A 22,300-nucleotide genomic window follows, 5' to 3' on the forward strand; every position below is an offset into this window, starting at 1 on the left:
GAACCCGGCCGCCGGGCGCGCTTTGGGGGGGAAGGTTTTTACCATCGTGCCGGAAGTAGAGGCGATTGTTGACACATGCGTTTTGTGCCTGTGCTGTAGTGAGGGAGCTGATGGGAGACCGGACTTTCTGTTTTACTGGCAGACTACACACAACTTTCTTCCCCGACAAGGAAAGGAGGGATCTGACAAGCTATCGACAGACATTTCCGCTTTTGTTTCTTTCAAGGTAAACATGTTGGGAAAGTATGTATACAGATCTGACTGTGGAGAGTTCTAGAACGATCCACAACACGGATACATTGTAGGTTATTATTTTAAAACTAAATGGTATGTAATGCAGTACTCGTAATCCCGTGGGAGTGGTTAAACAGACGAAATAAGAAATTGCCCACGGTAAAACAAAACCTGTTCAACGATGAGATGTAGATCTGTTGTATTCGTTTGCGTTATTGTCAAGCAAGTTTCGTTTTTGTTGTCTTTACTTGTTCGGTGTCCATTCATGTTTTAATAGTATTATAATAATTCATTTCAGAGAGAATTCATGAGTCGTGCCCACGGAATAGCATTATTAATGTATTTTATTTGCTTTTGGTTTTAAATGTTCGCTCTTGAAGCTTTCACGCTATATTATGAATTAAGCAGTCTATTATTATTTATTTTTTTTGTATTTATTTTATTGCATGTGTTGACAGCTGGGTCCAACCGACGCTACGGAGTTTCTGGCAGAATTTCGAACCCGCGACGCAAAAGAAATAGTGACGTAGTTGCCTTCGCGATGTCACAGGCTACCAAGCGGAAACACGTGGTGAAGGAGGTCCTGGGCGATTACGTCACCCCCACGGAGCAGCAGCAGATTGTGAGGGTAAGTGTTGTCAGTCTTGCCCCTTCTCTTACTATCTTGCCCTCTCTCCCCTCCCTATAATAACACTGTTTCACCAGGTGCTGGGCTCTCCGGGGAACAACCTGCACGAGGCTGAGACAGCGCTGGGCCAACGCTTCCTTGTCAGCATGCCCACCAAGTTTCGCAAGAACATCTGGATCAAGAGAGGTGACTGTGGTGGGGGTTTGGGGGGGGGGGTCGAGGGAGGGGACAGTTAATGTGTCAGTCCGTCAGTCAGAAAAAAATTAACAATCCACAGTAATGATCCCACCCAGTTCTAACCCCCCGCCTTCCACAGGTGACTTTGTGATCGTGGACCCCATCGAGGAGGGGGAGAAGGTGAAGGGGGAGATCAGTGCCATTCTCTACAAGGATCACATACAACACCTCAAGACTCAGGGCGTGTGGTGAGGACACTACTAACTATATTAGTAGTTGTAATAATGCTTATGCTTGGAGGAGTAAGTGTATAGTAGTAACAGTTGTAGTTGTGAAAATAAATGAGTGGGAGCTGTATTTGTGTTCCTTTTACATAAAACGTCTTCTCTCTCCCTCTCCCTCAGGCCTCAGGAATTCTCAGTGGACTCTGCTGCAGGAGAGAAAATGAATCAGGAGAAGATTAGGTAACATCAGTCACAGACACAACCCTGCAGTATAGTGTTGGGTGGGACTAACTGCCCTACAAGACCTGAAGTCAGTGTGTGTGTGTTTGTATTAGGGCCCGACAGATAAATCGGAGCACCGAAATTATCTGCCAATATTGGCCTTTTACAGAAATATTTGTATTGGCACATAATTCCTCCGATAATGCACCGATACATTTTTTCAAACGATAAAAAACGCTACATATTTTTTCCAGATACCATAAAATCCTTCATCAGACTCACTAAATGCATGTTTATTTGGTTTTACAGTCATTATTATATTTACTGTTGTTTTTTAACATAGTTACGGTATTTTAAAAATCTGTAGCAGTCGGGCTCTAGTTTGTATGTATGTGAGAGAGTATGTGTGGGCACCTGTTTGTGTGTGTAAATGAGTGTTACATGTGACAGACTGGTAGGTTGCTTGGCTCAAACTAAGTGCGATGCTATGTGAATGAAAAATAAAATAAATCAATTAATGTATACGAAGTAAACACTTTCTTTCTTTCTCACACCAGCAGCGGTGGGTTAGGGGGGGGCGGGGAAGAGGAGGAGGGTGATGAAGAAGGGACGAGTGAGGAAGACGACAGCGATTTGTTCGTCAACACAAACCGTGCTAACTACCACTACAGTGAAAGCGAGGGAGAGACTGACTCTGAAGAGGAGGAGGAAGAGAACAGTGTGGATGGAAAGGACTGAGCCACCTCTCTTTTGTCATCCCTCCATCTCACTGCCCTCTGTTTGTACAGTTCTCCTGTGAATTTAACCTCCCAATTAAGCAACAGCTTCAGTTAATCAATTAACATTTCAGCTGGAACAAAAATGAGGGATTAATATTTATCATTGGTTCAGCAGACAGGGGGTATTAACCTGAACTGTACTCTCACTCTCTCTCCAGGACCAGGGCTGCAATATGATGGATCAATAAATGCATTTTCTTTTTGATATTTTTCTAAATCACCATAATTCTCCATGAGGAAGAATGGTGTAAACACACACATTCATGTAGAGATGTGCGTATAATGATTGTGGGTGTATATAGGTTACTTTTTATTTCCTCCGTATCCTTGTCTGTAACAGACAGCAACGGTATTTAAAAAAAATATAATAAAGGAAACTGATCAATTGCTGTGTGGAATTGTGTGCATCAGTTATTTAAGTTTTGAGGAAAATTCAATACATGCAGACACCCAGGGTCAATTGCAACAAACTTGCAGAGATAGTATGGAGCTCTGTATTAAGTTGTGTACTAGCTAGTATGGTATTATCTTGGGATTATCCCCAGCTGTGGACTAAAGTTAGTGTCCATTGCAATTAAAAAAAAAAAAGGCAGAGCAGAGCTGGAGACTAGCTGATCCCCAGCTTTACTACCATACTAAGGATTAAGGTTATTATATACACCGATCAGCCATAACATTATGAGCACTGACAGGTGAAGTGAATAACACTGATAGTCTCGTTATCATGGCACCTGTCAGTGGGTGGGATATATCAGGCAGCAAGTGAACATTTTGTCCTCAAAGTTGATGTGTTAGAAGCAGGAAAAATGGGCAAGTGAAAGGATCTGAGTGACTTTGACAAGGGCCAAATTGTGATGGCTAGATGACTGGGCCAGAGCATCTCCAAAACCGCAGCTCTTGTGGGGTGTTCCCGGTCTGCAGTGGTCAGTACCTATCAAAAGTGGTCCAAGGAAGGAAAAGCGGTGAACTGGCGACGGTCATGGGCGGCCAAGACTCACTGATGCACGTGGGGAGCGAAGGCTGGCCCGTGTGGTCCGATCCAACAGACGAGCTACTGTAGCTCAAATTGCTGAAAAAGTGAATGCTGGTTCTGATAGAAAGGTGTCAGCACACACAGTGCATCGCAGTTTGTTGCGTATGGGGCTGCGTAGCTGCAGACCAGTCAGGGTGCCTATGCTGATAAAATACGTGTATATATACACTCACCTAAAGGATTATTAGGAACACCTGTTCAATTTCTCATTAATGCAATTATCTAACCAACCAATCACATGGCAGTTGCTTCAATGCATTTAGGGGTGTGGTCCTGGTCAAGACAATCTCCTGAACTCCAAACTGAATGTCTGAATGGGAAAGAAAGGTGATTTAAGCAATTTTGAGCGTGGCATGGTTGTTGGTGCCAGACGGGCCGGTCTGAGTATTTCACAATCTGCTCAGTTACTGGGATTTTCACGCACAACCATTTCTAGGGTTTACAAAGAATGGTGTGAAAAGGGAAAAACATCCAGTATGCGGCAGTCCTGTGGGCGAAAATGCCTTGTTGATGCTAGAGGTCAGAGGAGAATGGGCCGACTGATTCAAGCTGATAGAAGAGCAACTTTGACTGAAATAACCACTCGTTACAACCGAGGTATGCAGCAAAGCATTTGTGAAGCCACAACACGTACAACCTTGAGGCGGATGGGCTACAACAGCAGAAGACCCCACCGGGTACCACTCACCTCCACTACAAATAGGAAAAAGAGGCTACAATTTGCACAAGCTCACCAAAATTGGACAGTTGAAGACTGGAAAAATGTTGCCTGGTCTGATGAGTCTGGATTTCTGTTGAGACATTCAGATGGTAGAGTCAGAATTTGGCGTAAACAGAATGAGAACATGGATCCATCATGCCTTGTTACCACTGTGCAGGCTGGTGGTGGTGGTGTAATGGTGTGGGGGATGTTTTCTTGGCACACTTTAGGCCCCTTAGTGCCAATTGGGCATCGTTTAAATGCCACGGCCTACCTGAGCATTGTTTCTGACCATATCCATCCCTTTATGACCACCATGTACCCATCCTCTGATGGCTACTTCCAGCAGGATAATGCACCATGTCACAAAGGTCGAATCATTTCAAACTGGTTTCTTGAACATGACAATGAGTTCACTGTACTAAACTGGCCCCCAGAGTCACCAGATCTCAACCCAATAGAGCATCTTTGGGATGTGGTGGAATGGGAGCTTCGTGCCCTGGATGTGCATCCCACAAATCTCCATCAACTGCAAGATGCTATCCTATCAATATGGGCCAACATTTCTAAAGAATGCTTTCAGCACCTTGTTGAATCAATGCCACGTAGAATTAAGGCAGTTCTGAAGGCGAAAGGGGGTCAAACACAGTATTAGTATGGTGTTCCTAATAATCCTTTAGGTGAGTGTATATATATATATATATATATATACGTATTTTCTGTATTCTTTAAATAGTTACAATTTGTATAAATATATTACCGTTATGCCAATAAAGCAAACAATTGAATTGAGAGAGTGCACGCACACATAAGAGCAAATTCCAGTTTATAAAACTCTGCATTCCCTGTACAAGACAGATGACCTTTCACCACACAGAGCTCTTTCAAATCTTGATGTTTATTTAAAACGCCAGGCAGGTCTGACTTGACCCCGCTTACAGTCCCGGTTTTGTGTGGTTTGTTTTTCCCCACAAACAAACCCACCCCCCCAAAAAAGCAAACTTAAAATAACATTAATAAACGTATGTACACAGGCAAACCCCCTCCTCCTGTAATTGCTATATAAGTGATGAGCATTTTTCCCATTTTTTTTTTTTTTTTTTTTTACTAACTGGTAACTGGGGTGTTCAAATACCATACTATAACTCCCCCTCAAGGTCTTGAAACAGCAGTAAGGCCCCCCACAGCCAGAAGTATATTTATTCACACATCGCACTCTGCCAGTCACGCAGACAGCTGTCTGGGAACTGCCCTGGACAGGTGACCGATTACAGACACTATTATTGATCGATGATAAATGGGGGCCAGGGAAGAGGGGCAATCTTGATTTCAGGAATGATACAGGGGACCACGAAGAGTCTTTTTTGGTTTGTAGTCTTTACAGACGAAAAACCATGTGCGCTGCTGCTGGGGATGTAGGTCTGTCCTCTCCTCTTGCACCTCCACCATCTCTCTCCTCTGGTCAGCAGACAGAGAGGGATTGTCTTCTGGGGGGGAGATGCACCCAGCTGGTCTACTTCGTAATGGTATTTCTGTAGAGGGGGGAGAAAGAGAGAGAGAGAGAGAGGTAAATAGACACACGGCCAGAGGCAGATGGGTAAAAAGACACGCAGAGATCACAATCTAACAGACAGAGGGCCACTCACGCATTCATGCTCTTCCCACTCCCACTCAGGACGATGTAGGGTGTCTTCTGTGACTTCTGCTTCTCCTGCAGCAGCGCCACGGTGCCCAGGGGGGTGTCACTGGAGCTCATCTTCTTCAACAGCTGGAGAGAGAGAGACGGGTGGGGGGGGTTAATTGAGAAAGAGAGGGGGAGGAGGTTCAGAGGGGAGAGAAACGAGAGCCACAGTGTTGTGGGAGAAGTGAATGGGGGGACACTCACCGCCTCCTCCTCCAGCTTCTTCATCCGTCGCTCAGTCTTCATCTTTCCAGAGCCTTTGCCATGGAAACGGTGGGACAGCTGTCTGAAGGCCTGAGAGAGAGCGTTAAAAATTTGTTTTTTATTATTTGCATATTTATAAAATCTAAACATCATATTAAGTGCAAGATAAAATAAAAATAGCACTCACTTGACCCAACTAGTAATGTTCTGTTAGTTCACTTACAACAAACAAAACTTATTGTACACATATTGGTAAGATATTAGGTAACCTATGGCAACTGCTACAATTCTTCTCCCTTCATTTATTATTTTCTTACACTTTTCACACAAATCTTTTAACTCCCAATGACTTCTTCTGAAAAGGGAGATTAAATAGCATTGTCTACTTTTCAAAATGGGAATATTGTATTTTTTTTTTTTTTTTTTTTAATACATTAAACCCAGTCACTAGGATTTGAACACGTCCAGGGCTCATTTGTGGTAGCAATCATAGGTAAACAAAACAATGACAGATAGTTAAAATATGCACCGATGCCATCGTGTTTTAGCATACATTAGTCTCAGCAAAATAAACACCACAAAATGTCTCAAACTTGAACAGTTTTAGTTTGTATTTTAGGAAAATGTGTGGATAACTAGGTTATTGCACAAGTGTAAACACCAGGAAATAAAATTATTGTCAAGTCTGGAATGATTTGTAGTGGTATGTTTTTAAACACTTTCAAATTACCAAACTGAGATAAAAGGATGCTGAAACTGTAAAAGTAATTTAATGCCCCAGCAAGATTCAAGCCCAGGTCTCCTGACAGAGGGTCAACAAAGGTACCGACCAGACTTCCAAGCAAGGCTTCAGCAGCAATACAATACATTTTTGATACTGCAACTAGGGCTGCAACGATTAGTTGACTTATTCGACTAGTAAAGTATGCTGACTTCTATTTCAGCAGTCAAATAGTCACTTAGCTACATTGACTCTATCTTAACCGTTCTTATTAATATCCTTGATCTGAGCCCTTTTGCCTAATATCCTTTGTCCCATATTCCTAGCTCTGTGTGAGAACAACGGATACATTCCAAACAGCAGTAGGTGGCAGTAATGCATCACTTGGTTTGTCAACCACCTGTATGCGCCTCACTGGAAAAATGTCAACCTGCACGTCGCAGTCAGCCACCACATGGAACAAAGCTCGGGCAAAAGCACCGAAACTGTGGGAGTATTTATAGGAGAGAGAATGATAATCGTACGTTCATGTCATTCCCAAAGCCAGTGTTGATACTGTAGAATGTGTATTGAAAGCTGGGGACGGTGATCATGACATATTTTTATCCAATCGCATGTTGTTTAGAGCCTCAATGTACCTGTCTAGAAGTCTTCAATCCTTTCACCTTTTACAAGTACATACATATAGTTGTATATTATAATTGCTAGTTTTATTATTAGTTGTACTTGTTTAGTTATAGTTTATGTAGTTTTTACCAAGAGCTATACAGTGCTGTGGCGAGATACGTTCAGAAAACAGTGCTGAATAGGAAATGAAGCAGCGTTTGCGCAGCCAGATCCAGCACAGTGCTGCGCGGAGCCTGTAGCGCATCTGCAGTACTGTCTTCCAGCTTATTGTATTGAACATTTCAATACATTGCACAGAGCAAGCCACTGATGGCACAGGCATGAATAGTGACTTGAGTTTTGGTAGATTACTGTTCATTGTTCATTACTACAGCGTTTCAGCGTATGACTTTCATTTGGGTTTCAGTGTATTGCATATTATTAGTGTTTTGGTGTATTGTTTAATATTTTGTATTACAAAAGTTAATTGTATAAATGTAAAAAAAGTATTTGCATTGTTTTCTTTGTTCAAAAAACCTTGTACTTAATCTCTTTACTGAACCTGGATAAGTAGTACACAGAAGCATACAGGGGTAATGAAAAACACCATTTGTTTTTTGTATTTCATTCATCATATATTTACATTTTAAAGCAATTTCAGGCATTTAAATCATTATTATAATTATTTTCTAAATCTGGTACCTGGGAAGGGTTTTAATTTTTTCATCTGGAGTTGGTCCAAGTACCAAGTGGTTAAGTGTAATGCAAAATGTCTAGTCCTCCCTCAGGGCAATCAGAGCCCTGTATTTAGAGTTCTGCAAACTCGAGAAGAGAATGCCATGTTGGCACCAGGACCCCATAAGAATGCACTGATAATAAAACAATGTTTTTGTTGTTGTGATTATTCGAATAATCGATTATCATATTAAATTAATAGCTCCAGCCCTAACTGCAACGCAAGTTAGTTCAGTAGATCGGCAACAATTAATCTAATTATGTGTAATGGTTATTAGATTTTTTTAATCCTTGGAATTTATTCTACCGATGAGTGTGAAATTACTCTTTAGTGCCATTTCCACAACGGTCAATATCCTGTGTTGTGTAATAATACAGATATATGTTATTAGTTTGCCATCAAAAGGGACGGGGGGGTACAGTACCTCCTTGGGCGTGAGCTTGCGGCCCGTGTCGTCCACGTACTCGATCTTGACGTCGGGCCGGTAGCTTTCCTTCTCCTTGAAGTCCTGCGTGAAGCCACGGTACTCCTCCCGCCGGCTGTACTTGTCATCGATCGTCCTGCAGAGGGAGAGAGGGATGTTAAGATGCAAGATGTCCAATTCCCGTCGGTGTTGTTCCCCGCCACCCTGGTCCTGAGCACGGGGACCAGTCAGTCACTGCTGTAGCCAGACTGATATCACTCAGTCCTACCAATAAAGGGGGGAGGGAGGAAGTGAGAGCGAGAAAGCAAAAGAGTGACACTCAGACACAGGGCACACTCACATCTTGTCCTCGATGCAGTACATGGCATTGGGCAGGGCTCCTTTAGGTGCTCGCACCCGCGCCACCTTCTGCATCTGCGTGTCCAGCAGCCCTGAGGGGGACAAGGGAATTTAGGAACCGTTTTCATCCTCTCACTCCAACCTCCCCTAAACCACATCCCCTTCCCCTCTCTCAAACTCTCCCCCTTCCATCTCTCACCCTTGTTCTTGCACAGCAGGAGGGCCGCAGCCAGGCCTGAATTGACTATGGGCTCCTCATCCAGGATAGTGGTGGAGGCTGTCGAGAACTGAGAGAGAGAGAGAGAGAGAGAGAGAGAGAGAGATTATATATATATATATATATATATATATATATATATATATATATATATATAGTGTATCACTGGTCTCACCATGAAACTCTGACAGAGAAAAAGGGACACACAGGGACAGCGACAGACACTGGGACACACAGGGACAGACAAGGGGACACAGCTCCTTACGTCGGGCTGTTTCTGCTCCTCGTCCAGGTTGACCATGCTCCAACCCACGTTCTCGTCCAGCTCCGAGTCCGAGCCCCCTCCACCTGACCGTTCCTCATCCCGCTCGAAATCCTGAGGGTAGGGGAGGACAAAGAGAAATCATTAGGTGAGTCAAACAAATACCTAAACATTTAAAATGGACCATTACCAATTTGACAGCCTAATATTTATTTATTTAATATTTATCTTAAATTATGCACACAGATGGACTCCCAGGCACATGATGCAGTAGCACTTTGGGAGCTGAGAGAACCGGTCGGCCAAGGTGACGATCTGGCGCTTGCTGATGACATCACTGTTACGCTGGTATTCAAGGGAAGTTAATGAGAGTGGGTGCACACGCAAGAGCCTTACCATGACTTCAGACTGGTCCTCCCTGTTGCCGGAGAGCCCGTAGGTGGGGATGTCGCCCAGCGCCCGGCAGAACTCCGAGGTGGCGTTGAAAACTATGTTGCTCCGCCCCCCCACTCCCTCAGCACCGCCGCCCCCTTCCTCCTCCTCCATGCCCTGGGGTGGCGCCTCTAGCTGCTGCACTCTCTCCACCACCTGGGGCGAGGGAGAGAGACGGGGTTGTAATTATCGCAATACTTACGATTATAGCAGCAGAAGAGAGAGCGCAAGAGGGAGCGAGACGGACCTTCTCCGCAGAGTCTTTGAGCAGCTGCTTCTGCCTCAGTCTCCTCTGCTTCTCCAGCTGTTTCTGCAGCTCCAGCTCAGCCTCGTCCTCCTCCAGCAGAGTGGGACCTGGGGTCTCAATCTCGTCTGGGGGTGGAGAGAGAGAGGGTGTGTTGAGTGATGTGACAAATAGAGAGGCAGTGACACACAAATAAACACACAGACAGAGAGACGGACAAAGACAGACACAGCTAGACAGATCCACATCCAGCGCGACCCTCACCCTCATCACTGATGTCCATGTTCTCCACTCTCCTGTCGTCTGACAGCTGTGGCTGCTCTGAATCCCTCTTCCTCGGGGAGGCCGCGCTCCCTTCCTCATCCCCTCCCTCGCTGTCCCCTCCCTCCTGCTTCCGCCCACGCCCCCTCACACTGAGAGAGAGAGAGAGAAGCAGTCAGTAAAATAGGTATTCAAAGATACAGAGCGAAAGAGGGAGAGAGGAGAGAAAGTGATAGGGAGTGGGGGTGCGGCTCAGTGTCTGACCGGGAGCCGTGGTCGTGGTCTGCTGTCTTGTCCACCAGGGGGAGCAGCTCCTCTGGCTTCAGGGGCCTCTCCTTCTTCCTGATCTTCCTCACTCGCCGCTTCGTCTTGTTGAAGGTCACCTAGGGGTCATAGACTGGCTTAGTCTCTAACAGTCTTTCCCAATTCCCCCTGCCCTCCATCCTACCATTCACCACCCTCCCGCTCACCATCTCGTCGGGGGTGTAGTACTCGGAGGCGAGGCGGGGCCCCGGCCCATCCAGACTGACGGCCTGGCTGCGCAGCGCTTCCCGGACCTCCTGCAGCTCCCGCTCCCGCTCCCAGGCCGCCCCACCCTGCCCCCCTGCGCTAAGCCGGAAGCCGCCCTTCTTCTCTCCATCGATTTCCTCGTCGTACTTGGACAGCACCGAGCGCGGCTTCAGCTGAGGAGAGATAGAGACACATTATAAGAAAAAGATAATGATAAAGAGATGATAGGAGACAGACACAGCAAGACCTAAGGCTGTGCCTGTAAATGCTATACTGCCTCACCGGGGTGAAAAATTACTTTTTTTTTAATCTAGCAATTCTGTATCCTTAGTGTTTGGTGCTGCAGTAAGGTCGTTGCACTGTGACACAGGAGATTCGGGTTCAAATCCCACTGTAGTAGCTCTATAAGCTAGTGCTGTGAGCATAAAGTTTCACTAAGTTAGAATCCTCATAGCCTATAACACCAGAAAATACATTAGGGCATTTTTTCCTATTATAGTCATCTATTTTTTTTTATCATCGTGGGCTATTTTTGTTTTGTTTCAGTATTATGCAAGAAGTGTACATTTGCATACATAGCTCTGAAATCACACACATATAATTCATTTCGAACAAACTATGCTAGGCGCACCCCCACCGCATGCTCAATAAATACGCTCAGGCTGAAGGATTTCATGAAAGGCTGTTATAGAATCGTTCTAGGACATTAAAAAGTACTCAATCTAAATTAAAACGAGTAGTGATCAGCTTTTAATTTATGTAGCTACTGAACTGAATACTTACTGTATCTGTCATTTACAATTTATGAATAGCTCTATTGGGGTTTTATGTAATTTGTATGTGAATCCATACTGGATCTGTAGGATTTATTATAGTGTTATTTGTTTTTAATTTACAAAAGAAAACTTGATGACAATCTTTTGTCAGTGACCTTGTTTGTGATTAAAAACTTGTGATGAAAAGTGCATAATAAATTGACATGTAATTTAGGCTCCATTTATACATTGTTTTTAAAATGAATAGTGAAACATTGCAGCTCTGATGCAGTCATCATTAAAGCCAGGCAGTTGGTATTTTTGGCACAGAACCTCCACACACTATCACTGAAAGCACACGTTTGTAAAACGTAAACACTGGAATGGATTAATTTAGATATAGTTCTTTAAAACATGTATTTTAATCTAAAAAGTCTACTTTTAAAGTTGGGATTTTATGTCATAACACTTAAAATAATCTACACATCATTATTTTAAATCTTTATTTTGTTCTGTTGTTGTTGTGTATTTATTCATATTACCTTTATTTTGTATTTGTGTAGTAACTAGTTCTGTTTGATTGAACAAGAGTCCTACATCTTCAGAATAGCGGAACAAAACCACGCCCCCCCTCTCGCAGTAATACTGACCACCGTGGTGAATTCTTCAATGGTATATTGATGTGTCACCGGCACATACATAGTAAGACCCTCACCTCGGCCATGTCGTCCACGCTCTCCTCCTCCTCGTAGGGCTTGTAGTCGGGCTTCTTCTTGCGCAGCTCCACGTTCTTCTGGGCGCGCTCCTTGTCCTGCAGGCCCACATTCACCAGCACGTCCTCCTCCTCCTCCAGCACCCCTGAGTGATGGAGAGAGGGTTGGCAGTTAATAAAGACATTCAAACTAGAAATAAACTATTTGAGAAAGAGACAGACTGCTGTGTGTCTGCTGTGTCTCACCCTTGTCCTTCAGTGTGAGGATGACTGTCTGGCCCTCGGAGAAGGAGTCCACCTTGTGCTGCACAGTCAGGCCCTGCAGATCCCCCGCGCCATAACTCTCCTGCAAACAGATGGTTCATTAAGGTCTCATATTGGGCTCGTTACAGGCTCCTCACAACAAGCAGACCACATGTTCAACAAATTAAATCCATCAAGTCCAAACACAGCGCTCCCTACTGACCTTCTTGGCCTGGCCGAACTCCTCCTCCACCAGGTTGCTCACACCAAACTCTTGGTCCATCTCCTCCAGTAGCTTCGCCTGGGACAGGGGGAGGGATGGTTAAAATGAGAGACACATCCAGATACAGAGCATCCCCTCCACCCCCTCTTTGCACTGCCATCCCCCCACACCCTCCCCCCTCTCTCACCCTTTTCTCGGCCAGCTCCTTCTCCTTGGCCAGCGTGCGGCTCCTCTCCACCCAGGCGGCCGTGTCGTCCAGCCAGGACTCCTCCTCCGCCAGCGTCTTCACCTTCCTGCACAGAGAGAGAGAGAGAGAGAGAGACAGAGAAATCAGTGTTCAGAGTAGTGCGAGTTCAGTGCAGTGCTGTATTCAGTTTGTAGTGCAGTACAGAGTGTAGAGTGTACAGTACAGCATTTAGTTGTGCAGTTGCAAAGTGTAATCACTACAGTGAATGCAGTAGTGTGTGCAGTATGTATGCAATACCCCAGTTTCTGGTTCAGCAGCCTCTTCTCCTTCAGTGCCGCCAGTTTCTCGCGCATCTCCGCCTGCTGCTTCAGGTGGACAGGGTTAATCGTCTCAGCAACCTTGGGGTCCTCCTTTGTGCCCAGCTCTGAGCCAATCAGGATACAGGGAGAAATGCAGTGAGTGACCCTGAGATGCACAGAGCTCACTCGCTCTCTATTCAATGCAAGCTTTATTGGCATGACATTTGTATACAAGTACTGCCAAAGCATGTAACATAATTGATAATAAATAAAAAGTAATTAGGTCCACCAGGAGGGACAGACTGGCATATGTTACCTTTCTTGGTCTGGTTCACTTCCAGGGGCTTCAGGCCTAACTTGGCCCTCAGTTTGCTGGAAGAACAAAAGAGAAAGGAGAGCAGGATGGAGGGAGACACAGGGGTGGATTGAGGGTGGTAAGAGAAAATTGAAAGTAGAGGGAGGGAGAGGAGAGCAGGGTGAATAAACAATGAGAAACACCAGTCCTCCTCAGGGAGGAACATCGCCACTCATTTTCACATTATCATCATTACTGATATTATGCATTTCTTAGTAGACGTCCTTGACCAGGTTCCAGTTTCCACAAGAAACTTTCGAAACATTACAAAGTGCCAGTAAGGACCAGCAGTACAAAACACAATAAGCGCACATTCCCGTACAGATGAGCAAACAATACAGATTATTGATGTGATTGATGGTAATGTGATGATCACGATCACTCACTTGGTCTCCTCGATGCTGAGAGAGGCATCTCCAGAAGCAGATTTTGGACCGGCAGCTGAAGAGAAACCCGATATAAATTAAAAAATAATATAACGGTGCACGTAAACAATTCACAAATCGGACAGACCCTGAACCACAATGCACGCACAATTCCCCACGTTATTTCAATGCAGTTGTAATATGGACATCCTCAAAAAGAAAAACTCTCTCCTACCCTCCTCGTAGCTGGAGTCGGGCTTCTCCTTCTTCACCCTCGGCTCCCCCACGCCGCTCCGCTCCCCCTTGCCCCGGCCTTCTCTCTCCGAGCCCCGGCCGCCCCCGCCTCGCTCCCTGGACCGGGAGCGCTTCCTCTTTTCCCGGTCCTTATTCCCGTCCCTTTCGCGGTCCCGCTCCCGGTCCTTGTGCTTGTGTTTCTTGTGCTCCCGGTGGCGCTCCTCGGCGTCCCTCTCCCGGTCCTTCTCCTTGTGCTTCTTCGAGGAGCCCATCTTGAATCGGCCGGGTCCGGTGGAAATCGGGGGGGTGCCTTGATCAAAAATAACGGGCAAATAAAACGCCAGGGACACGGATGTGCGCTAAGGCCGGGTTAGGCGGCGCATTGAGGTGTGAAGAGTGAACACACCGTAATAACCACAAATAATAACAAACCGCTCCGGCCCGAGTCTCCGTTTGTTTCTCTTTGTCAGTTATGGTCGCAGTTCATAAGTTTCTTATCATTAACTATTATTTCCTCGACGTTTCCTTTAATGTATCTGGAGTTTTAACTTCCAAATGAAGACGTATATAAATAAACTTCAAAACAACGTTCAAATCTCTCCCGTCCACTACGATGTTCACACAACGCAAAGAAACACGACACGGAAGCGCTTCGCTCCCCTTGTGAAGACTAACAGTTCCGGGTCACCGCGCAGCCTCCGGGGTCAGGAGAGAGAGAGGCGTGTGTTGGCGACAGCGCCGCCTAGAGGTCTCCGCTATTACCACGCTATCCTGTCTGGCTAGAGGCGACTGCATTAGCACTGCTACTGCTTTACTAGAACCTGACTGAATCTTTGCATGATCTGTGACTGGACATGCATTTTTGTTATGGTCATGTGCAGGTTCATATTTGACAGTCGGTTTAGCTCCTCTTCGGCTATTTACGGTACAGCGGAGGCAGGAGGCGCTGATGACGGGAGAGCCTGCAGCCGCCGGCGCACCTGGTACCCACTTGAATCACACCTAGCATCATTCTATTCGCACCCTACCCTGTCAATCAAAAGGCTTGGGCGGGGTTGAGCGGAGCAGCAGCCAATCGATAGCCTACCTTTGAGCCGGCCTCACTCGCCATTGGCTGCTTGAACTTCTAGTGTTTTTTCCTTCTCTCGAACAGGGGATAAGGGATAGTGTGCAGGTGCTCGGATGAGAGAGAGAGAGAGAGAGAGATATGTATTCAATGCATTTAACAAAACTAAAAACATACAATGGGGAAACACTGGGAAAGGCGGCGGTGGAATTCACTCCGCAGGAACCGCTTCCCTCTGAACACGGGACAGTCGGTGCGGTCAATAACTGGACATTTACAGTTGCATTGACTTATTTACTCTCTATTTGATTTTTCTCCCTCCCTGGCTTATAACGATAGGTTAGTGTGTGTTTGACACTGTGTCTGCAGACCCTGCTGTGCTGGACTGAAACCTGCAAGTGCCGAGACTTTTGACTGTGATGTTCCTGCAGGAATAGTTACAGAAAGTAAATGTTGTAATTGAGTGTCCGCTAGCTGGCAGCACCGGGCTCTACGTACTTGACTAGCCCTGTGTGTGCAAGGCAGAGACAACCCAACAGCGATCAGTGCGGACCGCCAGTGCTCACTGATGGCTGTGCAGGCTGGACAGTTCATGCAACACTGTCACAGAGAAGCAGGGGAAGATGTCTTCTTGGAATAATGAGATAAAGGAAAGGAAACATAGATCCAAGTACAAAACAAAATGAGTGACAATGTGGCCGATGCCCTGCAGTTCCCAGGCCGATGGGAGTCGGTGCTTCTGCCGGCTCTGACGCAGCCATTCACAGCGAGGCTTCTGATTGGCTGAGGACTGTGCTCATGGTATTCATTAGTAAGGAGTGATTATGCAGATCCCTTGTGGTGCATTCTGGGATATGAATGTGCAGTTTTACCAGTAAAATGTTTGCATATTATCTGTCATCTGTATTTCCCCCATAGTGGTGTGATCTGTGTTTTGTGTGTACGTGTATGTGTGTATGTGGAGAGGTATTAGAGAGAGCAGGGCCACCCACCCTGAGGCGCTCCCCTGTGTCCTGCAGGGCCCCCTCACAGCGCGCTGCTGTCGGTATCGCTTCTCGGCCTTTTGGCTAAGATCAAGTGTAGTATCTGTTCTTATCAGTTTAATATCTGATACGTCCCCTATATGGGGACCATATATTAAATTGATTTTTGGCGCAGGGAGATGGGATAGGGGCTTGCTCCGCCCACTCCACGCATCGGCCTGGTATTGCAGTGTCTCCAGGAACGGTGCACCCCCCGGGGAACGAGCTGGTTTAACGACAGACTGAAGTCACTAACGTTTCCAAGTGAACAATATGTTGTTTCTTGACTTTCTCTATTATTATTGAGAACATCAGCTCATCTATGACATTTTAACAAAATCTGTGTATCATAACTACTGGTAGACAATATTTATAATTACATTAAAGCTAATGATATTTTTTAATAGTTCCCAATTGTCACTGTTTAATATAAAGTATATTTTCATGAATTTTAGAAACCCACAATACTGTTTTTTCCATTAGTTAGTACAATATTTCATGGTTTACCCTGTAAGGCCATGACTTTATGACCAAATATTAGCTTTGATATGGTATTTGTTGTATAATGGAGTGAATAGTTTCCATTCACATGAAGGAATCAAGAGCATCTCTAGCTTGTAGACACAGGATGAAGTTTAGACCCACAATGATTTAGTGCATTTGCAAAAGCTTTGAGAAGCAGCCAGAGCAGCAGTTTGCAGCTCAAGAGTGAGAGGACAGTGTAGCAGCTTTGGTCTGAAATCTCCTACAGGAAGCCAGACATACAGAGGAACGAGGCTGCCCGGACATATTACTCTTCACAGAGACAGAAATAATTGCCTTCAAAGTGTCAGTTTCTTTACTACAGTTATCACACAAAGGCCTCCCCTCCTACTTCAAAAGCCTTCAGTGCTAAAATGACCATTCATTGTGTAAAAACAAAACCATGGTGTTATATCACTTAACGTTCTATGTATATCATGTTTTATCATCATGCCATGTTATGGTTCTTTGTTAGGTGTACATGTGCTAGAAGAATACCTGTGCCAGTCATATATCTCTCTGTGGATAAACCAGTATAAACATGTTTACCTTGACATGTTTTTAAAAAAGATTTCAACTTGTTTACATTGTTTTAGACCAAATGGTCATCTGAAGATTTCATAACTGAATAACTGTTTTGTTTGAATAGGGTGAAATACTGTACACCCCAAACTGCAATACAGACTAAGATTACAAGAGAGCATAGGAAGTGTAGCATGGTAAAATAATAAAGTACAAAATACTCATTCCATTTAGACAGACAGACAGTGAGATATACATATATTTAAAGGTAATCCATATATACACAATTTAGATAAATAGTTCATGTTTAAGAATGAGATTGTCTAAATGATCAGGACTGAACATGTCTAAGCAGATATACTCTGTAGAAAGGAAGTGAAATGCTCATGCAATACCACAACATCAAAGTGTGTTTATTTTTTTACTTAATGTACATGTATCAATATAGGGTGAGAAAGTATAGGACTGTTTTAAATAATTTAAAAAAACACTCTGAGTACTAGGTTCGTAGGCCTGCTACATAAACACGAGCTCTCTGGCTCTGTCGTTGGGGTGTTATGGCCAGGCCTGGTTGTAGGACCTTATCTAGAACGTAGCCATCGCTTGCTACTGATAACCGCATTCAGGTCTCTGCCGTTTCCCACCCAATCTGATAAGTATGTGCTGTCCTTCTCCAGGACACTAATCCAGAGAATAACTAAGAATAACAATAAAAGAAGGAATATGTAATCAGACCCGGTTTCATGGCTTTTACTACAGAGCAGTTTAATTATTGCCGCACAGCCTTTGTGTGCCATATTCTTTGGCATTTGACATTTGACTTAAATTAGTGAATTAAAAAAGGAAAATTAGTATTTACCCAGAGTGGGATTTGAACCCACACAGACATACGACCATGTGTTTTTAGTTTATATTGACATTTCTTTCTTTTTATTATTATCACTTTTAAGCCTTCATTGGCTCATAAGGATACACATTTCTGTGTAAATATTTCTGTTTTGTGCACATTTTACGTATTCAACATATTGACAATGGCAAAAATTATTAAGGTTTAATTAAAAAAATAGACAGTTCTTTGTCTTTGGTTAAATCCCTCTCACTTTGTAACTTTTACTAGTAAGTCAAATTGAGATTTTAAAAGATGTGAGACAGAGCCAAGAAGGTTTAATTCAGACTGTAAGTTGTTTATGTACATGGTTAGCAACAGTAATTTAGCCTAGTATAGTACTATATACCAATGGTTTATTGTCCTTCAGGCTAAATCATTTTGTATACCAAACAATGGTGAGTGCCATATTCTGAGTAATGTCCTTAAACTAGTGCTAATCATCCTCTGAAACCAACCCATAGAGAACAAGGTGAAATCTGGATTAATGGCAAAGCACAGCCATAAACTGTCAACATAATCAAGCCCGGGTCGAAATATAGATGTCTAATTATTCTGAGCACTCATCTTACATTTCATAAAGAAAAGCATTTCATTCTAAGCGATTGTTAGGTGTATACTACGTATTCCAGTTAGTTCACTGTAATGACAGAAATGAGAAGTTCGATTCTTTAGCACACTCACAGAAAAGCATTTCTTCTTAAACAGTTACTAGATAGCCAGTTTAGGCCTTCATCTTAGTTATTTCTAATAGCAAGAGTGCTTAGAATTATTAATTCAATTTATATATCGTTGTTCCCCCTTTTTCTTACTGCTCTCATAAAATAACATTTTATTCAAGCAATAACAGGGTAGCCTAAATATACAACATATCTTAAAGTACAAGTCATCTGGAAGCTGTGTACGGTCTCAATGCATTTGATGCTGAGGATTAATTCAACTGAAAATGGTCAAAACAGTGTACTTTTATTGAATGTTAAATTTGACAGTGTCTTCTCTTAAGGAGCTGCTGTCTGGGGGCGTTGCTGCTTTGTGTGTGTCCAACGCCATTTCAGATAAGAGAGGCTCTGCAGGACAAGCAGGACAGAGACCCGTCTCACAGACACCCTGCCTGCTCTGCATCTCCCTTTCCCCTCTCCACCGCTCACAGCTGAACGATACTCTGAATCTTACACAGAGCGCTCAGCTTCTGACGCTGATGGCAAGACGGGGCCTGGCTCCGAGCCTGAGGAAAGCCATGAGGTAATTCAAACTTATTTAATTTCTATACTGTGAAATGTCAGATTGAAAGTGGTTTCTGTTCTTAATGTTTGTATTGTTTATGTATTTATGTACAGTTTTGTGTTGACGAGTCCTGCATCAACATGAATGTGAAGAGCACGTGTCATGCTCTGTAATGCAAGGGAGCAATGAGGGGCTGAAGAGACACTCATAATTTATGAACTACTCATGTGTTCTATTTTAATAGAATATGAAATGTAGTAGAAAGTTGTATCAGATCAGACCACTGGACAGAAACACCACACCAAGACTGAGTTTTCATGTTTCTGCCCTTGTGTTACAAGTCACCTACAAACTGTTGACAGAGGGGATGAGGGTCTACAGCAGAGGTTCCCCATCCTGAGGTTGTGACAAAGTCAGGGTGAGTTTTGTTTAATATGTTTTAAAACATTTAATGTTATTATTAAATTATTATTTTATATATTATTTTGTAATTGAAAATATGATTGTTTAATGTTTTTGCATTATTATTATTATTATTATTATTATTATTATTATTATTATTATTATTATATAGTATTTGTTATTTGTATTTATTAATTTGTATTTAAAAAATATGATAACATTATATCAAATTAAATCAAAAGTATAAACAACATTAATGTACATAGTAATACAACAGTAATACATATGATACAAAAAACATGTCTTAGCATTTTAGGGGTTGGAGGCTAATTTGACCATGTTAAAATGCCCTGGCCTACAGAGTCATTTTAAATCCCAGCGCATAGCATTGTCTAAGCCCTGCTACCTGCTGTCAATGCAGTTGTTGGCTCTGTATTAGACAAGTGTCTAAAAGTTGCATGAATAGATTAATAATACCCCTGTGCTACTGGTAAACCTGTAAGTTTACATCATACTTTGTGTAAGTGTTGGACTATGTTGAGGGTGAGCCTGTTTGGTTCTGTGTCTGTGAAATAAGCCATTTTACAAAACATAGAGTTTGTAGTGATTTTTCAGAGTTTCAGGGTTTAGTCGAATGCAGTTTCGGGTCTTATAAATATGACGTTGTGCTTATTTCAGTCTGCTGTGTGTTTCCTGAAGACTGATTGCATTTTCACTATGTAGTTTGCAGATTACTCCTAGATTACTCCTACTCCATGTTCAGTTATTTTGAATTTAATCACTTTGAGATTTTAATTTTTTTTAAGTGATTTTAGTAATTGATTTTAAAAAATGTTAATTTTAATTCTTGTGATTTTGAGTGTTTTTATTTGTAAAATGTAAAATACTTCAAACAATAAAACAGTAGTGGGAGAGCCGCAGGTCCTCAGGAGAGGAGAGTCAGCGCCAGTGTCTTCTGCCAAGATGACCTCAGGGCCGCAATGGCGGAGTCACTGGCGCTGGGGGAGGAGGCCTGCGGCAACAGACAGCCGGGAAGGGAGAAACCACCCCCTCCCCCACCTTTACTTAAAAGAACGACTAGCGGGGTCTATCCAGTCCTCTCCTCAGTCGCACACAAGGCCTCTGCCCTGCCATCTGCTCGTCGGGCCTCGGCTACAAGGGAACCAGGGAGAACCTCCAGCACCACGGGCCCTGAGCCCAGTGGAGTTTCGCCAGCCTTACCGGGTGGCGGGAGCCGAGCCCCCCACATAGTCTTCCTAGAGGATCAAGCTGTGAGGCAAATGGTTGAAATGATGGGTGCGAGCGCTAAGCTAGGTGAGGGAGAAGAGAGAAGTGCGGAAGAGGAGAGTTTCTTTACATGATTGTTACGGAGCGGGTAATTGCCCTCACAGCCATTATGGCATTAACTATTATATCAATAAATGTGAGGAGCATTGCTGAGGCGAAAAAGAGGACCGATGTTCTAAACTCTCTGGCTGGTATGAAGGCGGATGTCATCTGTTTGCAGGAGTGCGGCATCCCGTTCCAAAAGGAATACAAAGATCTCCGGGACACTTGGACCCTAGGCGAATCCTTCTGGTCGGGGTCCAATGTGTCCCGAGTGGACGGGATTGCCGTACTCCTGAAAAACCCCTTCATAGAGGTAAAGGCATTTAAGGTAATAGAGGCGGACAGACTGGCCAGCCTCGATTTTAAATACAAAGGGGCTGTATTGAGGCTGGTCAATGTCTATGCCCCCACCAGCCAGAGAGAGAGAGTCCTCTTTCTCCCTCAGCTACGCCCGCTCCTGATCGGCACCTTGCCAGTTATCATTTCAGGTGATTTCAACTGTGCTCTGAGGGATGTAGACCGGAGTAAACCCCGCAATGATAGATCCAGCAGGGACCTCGCTGCGTTCGTGGAGGACTTTGAACTCTGCGACGCAGGTCGGGACCTGGTCCCCTTGTTCACCTGGGTGAGTTCTTCTGGCTCCTCCTTCTCCAGGATAGATCTCGTCCTCCTCATTAAGCCACTTGATAGGACCGCCATGTCTTCGGAGGCGGTCTTCTTTTCAGACCACAGGATCCTGACGACAGAGGTGCTCATCCCGAGCACACGGGAGTCGGGGCCTGGGGTCTGGAAGCTCAACACCTCCCTGCTCGATGACCTTCGTGTTATTAAGACCTTTAGCAGACACCTCGAGGAGTGGAGGACCCTGAAGGACCTTTTTGATTCTCCCATAGAGTGGTGGGAGATTGTGAAGAAAAGGACCATGGGCTACTTCATTCAGCTAGGGAAACGGAAAGCTCGTGAGAGGCGGGCGAGATATTCCCATCTAAACACCCGCCTCCAGTGCCTGAGTCTTTTACAGCTCAGAGGCTTCGACCTAGCTGAGGAGGTGGCTCGGGTCAAACTGAGTCTCTCCGCCCTCTATCGGGAGGAGCAAGAGAAGATCAAGGTCCTTTCCAGGGTCCGCATCATGGAGGACGATGAGAAATGCAGCCGCTTCTTCTTCAAGAAAACGAAGGAGAGGCGGCCTGCAATGTCCTCCATGATCGACTCCTCGGGGCTGCGCGGCTGCGGGACGACTAGTGTTGACAGTATTGAACAGAGTCCGTTTTTATGGAATGTCGTTTGAGTCAATATTAAATAAATATATAAATGAGTCAA

At 44.3% G+C, this 22,300-nt stretch overlaps 2 protein-coding genes and 1 non-coding gene across 4 annotated transcripts; 2 read left to right on the forward strand and 1 right to left on the reverse strand.

Annotated features, from left to right (window-relative positions):
* Positions 1 to 45: 45 nt before the first annotated feature.
* Positions 46 to 2,653, forward strand: eif1ad (eukaryotic translation initiation factor 1A domain containing). 2 transcript variants are annotated; one of them, XM_066719027.1, is made up of 6 exons: positions 46 to 226; positions 693 to 862; positions 940 to 1,048; positions 1,179 to 1,287; positions 1,444 to 1,503; positions 2,043 to 2,653. In XM_066719027.1, the coding sequence occupies exons 2-6, from the start codon at positions 776 to 778 to the stop codon at positions 2,221 to 2,223; spliced, it is 546 nt and encodes a 181-aa protein (XP_066575124.1). In that variant the 5' UTR covers positions 46 to 226; positions 693 to 775; the 3' UTR covers positions 2,224 to 2,653. The 2 variants fall into 2 exon arrangements, with proteins under 2 accessions (XP_066575124.1, XP_066575125.1); XM_066719028.1 differs by having other exon boundaries at positions 2,046 to 2,653.
* Positions 2,654 to 4,879: 2,226 nt separating this feature from the next.
* Positions 4,880 to 14,671, reverse strand: sart1 (spliceosome associated factor 1, recruiter of U4/U6.U5 tri-snRNP). Its single transcript, XM_066719030.1, has 20 exons — positions 14,009 to 14,671; positions 13,795 to 13,849; positions 13,370 to 13,425; positions 13,052 to 13,178; positions 12,755 to 12,860; positions 12,568 to 12,645; positions 12,348 to 12,447; positions 12,105 to 12,247; positions 10,595 to 10,807; positions 10,389 to 10,507; positions 10,128 to 10,276; positions 9,867 to 9,991; positions 9,584 to 9,775; positions 9,191 to 9,301; positions 8,908 to 8,995; positions 8,710 to 8,800; positions 8,370 to 8,505; positions 5,883 to 5,972; positions 5,644 to 5,765; positions 4,880 to 5,529 (listed from the first exon to the last, which is right to left on the reverse strand). Exons 1-20 carry the CDS (start codon positions 14,277 to 14,279, stop codon positions 5,511 to 5,513), a joined length of 2,391 nt encoding a protein of 796 aa, XP_066575127.1. The 5' UTR covers positions 14,280 to 14,671; the 3' UTR covers positions 4,880 to 5,510.
* Positions 14,672 to 16,120: 1,449 nt separating this feature from the next.
* LOC136765090 (U2 spliceosomal RNA) lies at positions 16,121 to 16,311 on the forward strand. Its single transcript, XR_010821294.1, has one exon. It is a non-coding gene; the product is annotated as a U2 spliceosomal RNA (small nuclear RNA).
* Positions 16,312 to 22,300: the final 5,989 nt, after the last annotated feature.

This window comes from Amia ocellicauda, chromosome 12 (assembly GCF_036373705.1).
Source record: "Amia ocellicauda isolate fAmiCal2 chromosome 12, fAmiCal2.hap1, whole genome shotgun sequence".
In the NCBI taxonomy this organism is placed as follows: Eukaryota; Metazoa; Chordata; class Actinopteri; order Amiiformes; family Amiidae; genus Amia; species Amia ocellicauda.